General features: G+C 43.3%; 2 protein-coding genes across 2 annotated transcripts; both read left to right on the forward strand.

The window, feature by feature from the left end:
- Positions 1–203: 203 nt before the first annotated feature.
- SNOG_14460 (hypothetical protein) lies at positions 204–1,578 on the forward strand (the record flags this gene model as incomplete). The annotated part of the gene is made up of 3 exons (XM_001804593.1): positions 204–856; positions 976–1,082; positions 1,109–1,578. 3 exons carry the CDS (start codon positions 204–206, stop codon positions 1,576–1,578), a joined length of 1,230 nt encoding a protein of 409 aa, XP_001804645.1.
- A 1,887-nt stretch (positions 1,579–3,465) lies between these two features.
- Positions 3,466–5,180, forward strand: SNOG_14461 (hypothetical protein; the record flags this gene model as incomplete). The annotated part of the gene is given in 4 exon segments (XM_001804594.1): positions 3,466–3,778; positions 3,834–4,072; positions 4,092–4,173; positions 4,225–5,180. 4 exon segments carry the CDS (start codon positions 3,466–3,468, stop codon positions 5,178–5,180), a joined length of 1,590 nt encoding a protein of 529 aa, XP_001804646.1.
- Positions 5,181–7,836: the final 2,656 nt, after the last annotated feature.

Raw genomic sequence — 7,836 nt, forward strand, 5'->3', positions numbered from 1 at the left:
AACTGCAAACAGGGCGTCCAGAGCTCCATCAGCACTGCCTCGAGATGAGAATTCGCATCGCATTAAAACTAGGTGCAGACGTTCTCATCAAAGGTGTATAAGAGCTGGATCTTCCCAGAAACATAGCAGCTATCATCACCTACATTTGCATTCATCGAGCTTCACCCTGTTCTCTGCTTTCTCTCTGTACATCCTAGTACGAGATGATTTCGAATAAGACGCTCACTTTCTGGCTACTGGGAGCACTTACATGGCTCTTCCTCTTGGGTTCTCCAACCAATGCCGCACCTACTGCTATTTCGATTGCATCAGACCTTTCGGGTTACCATCCACTAGCTGATACTACCTCTCTCGTCTCTCGAGCGGATAAAGATCCTCTTCCCCATAGCAAACAGGAGCTAAAGGAGAAATTTTACAAATCTGGACCAAAGAAGGACAAGTCATGTTTCTTCACTGGCATGGACATCGACAAGGCGCATAACGCTGCTCAGAATACGGCAGACGCGAAAAGACAATGCAAGGCTGCGAAACTTACCACACTGGATGGCATTTGGAACAAGAACAATATTGTCAACCCTGGTGAATGGGCGAACAAGGGGAGAGGCGAAGGGGACGATTTTGATGCTTTCCTAATCTGGGTTTCAGAGATCTTTGCTGAAGAGACAAGTGGAACATCCTATCTGTTCATTCCCGAGTCCACCAAACCTCGAAAGCAAAGCATTTTCTTTGCCAATGAATTCAAGGCGATGAAAGACGGCGGGAAGGTTGACAAGATTGCGCAAGTCAAGTTCGAATTCGGCAAATCACCCTCGCTCCCAGATGCCTCTAAGGATGAGAATTTGTGGTGGAAGAAAAGGTGCCGCTGATCCGCCTACCTCGAGATGAAACTGCTCCCGCGCCAGCGCCAGCGCCAGCGCCAGCGCCAGCACCAGCGCCAGCAGCTGTATCGCTTCAATGCTTTGGTACAGGTAACAGCAAGTACATCAACCGCGAGGGCATCATGAAGGTCATCGACACATTCTGCGACGAAGCCGCCCAAGCAAGGCACTCTCGACAAAAGACTCAGGCTCGATTGCGCGGACGTACAACAAAGACACCCCTGAACAAGTCGACATTGCCATGGACTACAGACCAGGTCTCAACTGGCGCCCAATGAAGGACAAGTGCGTCGAGCAAATGATGATCGCCACTGATGGCTGCGACACCAACGACAACCACTGGAAGGGCGGCGGCTCTCGCAAGGACACCGACGTCACATATCACTGGGCTCCTTCAAACCCTCGCAGCGTGCCTGTTGAACAAGCGAAGGTGTGGGGTGGCTGTGACGGAACCCGTGGAGGCAGCTACACAGTTTGGGGTGCACACTGGGCCGGTGATGACTTTGGCTCGGAGTTATTGAACAATCTCAAGGGCAAGGGTATCAGCCCTACGCAGTGGAAGTTCAACTACGGCGGGGGCGATGATCATCGCGAGTGGACTGCCAAGTTCCAGACAATCATTCACGCTTGGCCACAGGTTGAGTCGTCGATGGAAAGTGTCGCTGGCTGGGATATGGATGTTCGTTGCAACATCCACTGAGGTTGAGGGCGTGCATAGTTAGATTGTGGCGATAGTGGAATTGCCTACAGCTTGATTAGATATGTGGCGCAAGCATTTAGGGCGCAGCTTGTTTGGAGTTTTTAGAGATAGACCAACATGAACGCGAGCATGTTTTGGGAATTTTGTTTCAACTTCGAATTTTCCCGCTGGACCACATAGTCAACTTTCACACTCTTGATCCATGCCCCCTAACCGAAGCTATTCGAAAACATCGCGGACAAAGCGATCTTCCCCTAGTTACCTTATCCACCCAAGCCTGCGACTTCTCGCTCGCTCCGGTGTTGAACTCTTTTCAGATCTCCTTGCACACCTACGCTGTACTGTTGGCTAACTTGGCCGCGCTGCCGCAGATGAAGACCTTCCCATTCTTCTTGCCAGATGTTCGCGCAAGCTCTTCGTGACCCTCCCACATGCGATCAGGGACATGATGCGTTTTGGCACCCTGTGGCGTGACCTTTGGAAAGCATGGTCGGACACTGACGGACTCATCAGCTTCCCGCTGTCTCAGCTCATTGGAGTATATAAAATCTTTCTCGTGGTGCCGATGACCAAAGTAAAGGATGGCAGGGCCAAGTGCCGTTGCATGAAGGCGTGCATCATTGCGATGCCCGTATCAGCGCAGACCATAATAAATGGAACCCCTAGGTCGACGTGAAGGCAGAAGCCAGTATTGGTGGCGATCGTGAGTCAGCGGATCTTATCACCAAGTTCTTTGCGAGCTAGGTCAGTTCATGCGACACGGAATTGGCGATTAGATCTGCTCCTGGCTATTCGTTAGTGTACATTATACGTCAGTGATGCTGCAAGCTTTGAGCTAGATCCGCGTGGGTTTTCTACCAACTGCGCATTGGCAAGCGGTGAGGCAGCATTGATCGCGTTCGAGCAATGGCGGATGAGCAGGAACCAAAAGAGCACAATGCATTCGATCGGTTCTCCAGCCTGTCTATTTGTTGCAGCACCAAAAAGCACGAAAGATGTGAAGTTTGGGCTGAAATTAATCAATCTGCCCAGAACCCCGCGCGAACGGTACGGCCATGATCCCGGAGACGGCTGGCCTCCTCTCATGAGTCTCCACCTTGGAAGATAGATCGCTGTGAGGAAATCGCCAATCGATGAGGGCCGTCCTGGACCGCCTGCGTCCAACACAAACAGTAAGACTCTTCTAGCGCACACCATTATCTCAAAGCGAATCCTTTCCTTAGCTTGAGTAGGTTTGTACATGATCATACCGCTTCGACTGCGATAACCGCAACTATCGTTTTCACAAAAGACAGAATAGTTCAGAGAGGCTTTTGAGCAAACAAAGTAATTAGATAGATGGCGTCAAGATGGTATAGGCGCAATGGAATGCTACACATATTGTTACCCGCGACCAGACTTGCACAAAACGAGTCGAGAGTAATCGCAATGTCCCGAGCTTCAGTTTGTTGCAACATCGCGATCGAAGAATGCCATCCGAATAAAGTGGACTGCGTGAAGGGTTTGCGACAAGCAACGGAGCTTGCGGGTGCTTGCCGTCATATAAGTGGACCTTTTCCGCCTCAACACCAAGCAAAGCGGACACAATAATCCACCTTGCCGCTGTTCGCCTGTACACACCGTTCCACCTTCGCGCATTATCTTCGAGTTATGCAATTGTTGGCCAACAATGTTCTTGTACCAATGCAAATCGTGCCCACACATGCGGCTTCCTAGTGATATGCCAGGAAGTCTCTTTTGGTGTCGCAGTCCGAAGTAAGACGTCATGGAGGATCTTCAGCAGCAAGCAATAGGTGGTTATGAATGACCCGGCGCACCCGTCTCTGGAAGCATTCGCGACGCGACCTTTCAGTGAGAAGGACCCTTTCCTCGTTCATATTTGCAAACATGTCGCAAGAAAAGGAGCAACATACAGCGCATCCCTCAGGAGACCAAACACCGCAAACTTCTACTTCCATTACACCAAGCCTGCGCTCCAACAAAGATGACGAGAAGTCGCAATCGAGCACACCAGGAGCACCCTCCGACGGCGTCCTGCAACAACATCCTCCTGCTGAAGTTCGCGCAGATGGCAAGCGCGAACTGAAGGAATGGGAGTGCTGGGATCAGCTCGCGTACAAGTGGCCCAACCATGGAAGAAAGTGCATGTATCTCTCGTCTATCGCACTCATCCCAGATCTCTATGAACTTCAACACATCGGTGTATCCCTCCGCTGTAAACCCCCTCTCCGAGCATTTCGGAATATCGCTGCAAGCTGCGCGCGTTGGCCAAATGATCTATTTGGTGTTTTACAGCTTTGGGTGCGAGCTATGGGCGCCATGGTCGGAAGAATTTGGTCGCTGGCCGATCCTCCAGCTTTCGTTATTTCTCATCAACATCTGGCAGATTCCAAACTCAGTGGCGCCGAACTTTGGGACTATTGTGGTCTGCAGAGCACTTGGCGGGCTGTCCACGGGCCGGGGGTTCCGTGACGCTTGGGTTGATCGCGGACCTGTACGAGCCGGAAACACAGCATTGGGCGCTGAACTTCATCGTATTGAGCTCAACCATTGGTACGAGCATTGGCGGCGTCATTGGAGGTCCAATCGAACGATGTGAGTACTCCCACTTCCGCGCTTGAGTCAGCTCAACTAATGCATCACCAGATCTGTCATGGCATTGGAACTTCTGGATCCAGCTCATCTTCGGAGTCACCGTACAGGCCATTCACTTCTTTATGCCCGAGAGCCGCTCGACCATCCTCATCGACCGCGAAGCAAAGCGGCGGCGCGAAACCGGCGAAGATCCAAACGCGTACGGACCCAACGAGCTCAAGAAGCCGCGAATATCATTTAAAGAAGCAGGGAAAATTTGGCTACGGCCATTTGAGATGTTCGTTCGCGAACCCATTGTCTTGTTCTTGTCGCTTCTTTCTGGTTTCTCCGATGCGCTCATCTTCACGTTCCTCGAGGCATTCGCCATCACGTTCCCAGCAGAACTTTGGTTTCGGCACGCTGCAGGTTGCATGGGCTTTCATTCCCATCAACGCATCGTACTTCTTCACGTACTTCCTGTACTGGCCGTGGTTCAAGCGCGACGAACACTTGAGGAGGAAGAACGGACCCGATTCGCTGTCACCCGAGCGTCGCCTCAAGCCGCTTCTCTTAACTCGCTCTATGGCGAGCCGACTCGGTCTTTTGGATTCGCATGGACTTGTACCGGCCCACCGCAGACACATTGGATCGCGCCAATGATCTTCTCGTTCCTCTCGGTTTGGCCCAACTTTGCAATCTACTACTCCTCCGTCGACTACATGATTGCAGCATACGGACCCTACTCTGCATCAGCTACCGGCGGCAATGCGTTTGCGAGAGACTTTCTTGCCGGTATCTCAGCGATGTACGCTGCACCGTTGTACCATAATCTCAGCAGGACCAGGCCTTCGGAATACGCGACCACGGTTCTTGCTGGCTTGTCGTGTCTGGTAGTAGTCCCCATTTACGTCTTCTATTGGAAAGGGCCGCAGATCCGAAAGGCTTCGAAGTTCGCGTCAATATTGGCAGAGGACAGGAAGGCCGAGGGTGTTCGGCGCCTTAGCAAAGCTGACAATCTTCAAGTGTAAGCATTGAAATGCTACGCATGATGTGGGAACTAGACGCATAGCAGCAAAGATGTAGCAAAAATACGAACAATGAATTTGCACTCTTGTTGTGCTTATGTTCTTAAGTCAGCTCTTATTCTTATTAGAAATAAGGATCTTAGGTTCTAGAAAGGAGCCTGTTGTTAAGTCTAACCCTACGCCTACTCTATTCTTAATAAGTTGTAGAATAAGAGTTAGAACAGAGCTTATTCTACGAGAAACTATAAATTCTCAAGAGCTTATTCTATAAGACTACTACTTCTGTTCTTGTTAAAGATTGCAACGTGCTAAATCTGCCTCTGCATGTAACTTGCTAAAACCTTAGTAGTTACGCAATAACGTTAAGTAAGTAATACTATGCTTTTTAGTAATCTCTGCATAATAGAAGTCTTCTTTAGCGCTAAGAGCATCTAGCTTTAGAAGAGCCTTCTCTATAGTTATTATAGTGTTAAATTATAGAGGCGTAAATAATTAAGCAAGTGCATAGATATAGTAACTAACTAGTTAACTGCTCTAGCTTAGCCTCTTAACTATACGCTTAGCTTCTTATCTATATACTTAGCTCTCTTAATATTATTACCTACCTAATATAAGGCGAGGTTTTAGGCCTATCTAATATAAGGTAAGGTTTTAGGCCTATCTAATATAAGATAAGGTTTTAGGCCTATCTAATATAAGGCAAGGTTTTAGGCCTATCTAAGGTAATTCGCGCTGAAATAGGCTTAATATTAAGAGAATGCTAAGTAAAAAAAGAAAATTATAACTCTGCATTCGCAATTTATCTACTCTCTAATTTATCTCTATCTAGCATATATTACAAAATATTTCTATAAGAGAATCTTCTTATACGTATCTATTAAATTAATTTCTAGAAGATCCTACTATATAGAGTAGTATCTATTACTCTATAGTATTACGTAATTAGCGTATTTACTAATAGAGCTTATATAGAATATCTAAGCGCCTATATTATAGTAGTAATAGTAAGATAATAGTAGTAGCTTTATTATAAGCTATAGGTTATAGAGACTATTACTTAAGAATTATAATAATACTTTTTACTTCTTAGAGAATTTTAGAGTATTAGTATATAAGGAGCACTATACTAGAGTTATTAATCTTAATAAGTATCTGCTAGAGCATTATACAATACTAGATACTTTATAAAAAGAGATTATAGAGCAATTTAAATGCTTCTCTAGAACTAATCTAAAAGCAGTTAAGCTTCTAGAGTCTCTAGCTTATCTAATTAAAAAGCTAAGATTACTACTTAATAGTCTTAAGTGTAAAATATATAGCTTTATTACTATAAATATAGATAAACTACGCATGCACTATAGAAAAAATTACTAGTAAGCTTAAGTAGGTAATAAAAGTATTTTATTTAAATCTATAAATATACAGATATTTTTTAGTAGCAGTAAGTTATAAAACTATTTTATTATTAATTTAAGTATTAGAGAAAATAGAGAAAAATTAGATTCTAACTATATTGCTTGCTAGCAACTTAATAAATATTAGCAAGTATAAAAATAGCTTAAAGAAGACTTATAAGTTATAGAAGAGGCTGCAAAGACTAATAAGACTAAGTAGTTAAAGAGAACTAAATAGTTAGTATTCTTTAAAAGCTAGAATCTTATTTATCTAGAATATTAAGCCTACTTACTTAACTAAAATAAGATAAAACTGCAAGTAGCTGCTTAATTAACAGAATACTTAGTTAAAAAATATATTAAGAGCTTAGTAACGCTTTTCTAGAAAATATAGCAATAGCTTCGTAGTATATAACTAACTAAAGTTAATTAATAGCTGCTAGCATAACTATAGAACTCTAAAAGTTAGATAATATATGCTAGCTATATAGTCTAATTTATCTACTTCTATCTTTAGATTATTATAGATAAAGAAGCTTAAGTAGAATAGTATATATTATAGAAAGATATAGCTATTAATAGTAGTAAGAAGTTAAGCAGTAAGAACGCTAGTATAGAGAGTAAATATAATAATAGTAATAATAATAATAATACTAATAGTAATAAGAACGATAGTACTATGCTGCAGCGCTAATAGTATAAGAAGATATAGGCTAATAAGATAAAAGATGCATAGAAATTATTTCGTTAGAAGGAATAATTAGAAGGCGCTAGTAATATAGTTATAGCTTACTCTTAATAGCAGTAATCTAGTAGCTTAGATTAATGCTTTGCTTAACTTATTAAGTTTATTTATACTTATAAGCTATAGCAATATTACGTTATCTAGTAGATTAGTATAGTTTCTTACTATACTTAGTATAGATACTAAGATAAAACGCTTATGCACTATAAAGAACTACTTATATATACTAGCAGAAATAGTATACTGTATCTAAATTCTAAGAGCTAAGAAGCTTCTTCTAGTAGTAAGATATAATAAGTAGATAGAAGAGTACTGCAATTAATTTCTAGAGATATAAAGAAAGTATCTTGCTAATAGATTATATAGCCTAATAAGTAAAATAGTATAGAGAAAAAAGGTGTACGTGTAATAGACTTAGAGAAAATTTCTAAAAAAAAATTATCTTAGAAAAATTAATTTCTAGCTAAAATAAAACGTAAAAAAAATAAGTTTCTAAATTAGGTATAGTTTTATTCTAGCA

This window comes from Parastagonospora nodorum (assembly GCF_000146915.1).
Source record: "Parastagonospora nodorum SN15 chromosome Unknown scaffold_31, whole genome shotgun sequence".
Classification (NCBI taxonomy): domain Eukaryota; kingdom Fungi; phylum Ascomycota; class Dothideomycetes; order Pleosporales; family Phaeosphaeriaceae; genus Parastagonospora; species Parastagonospora nodorum.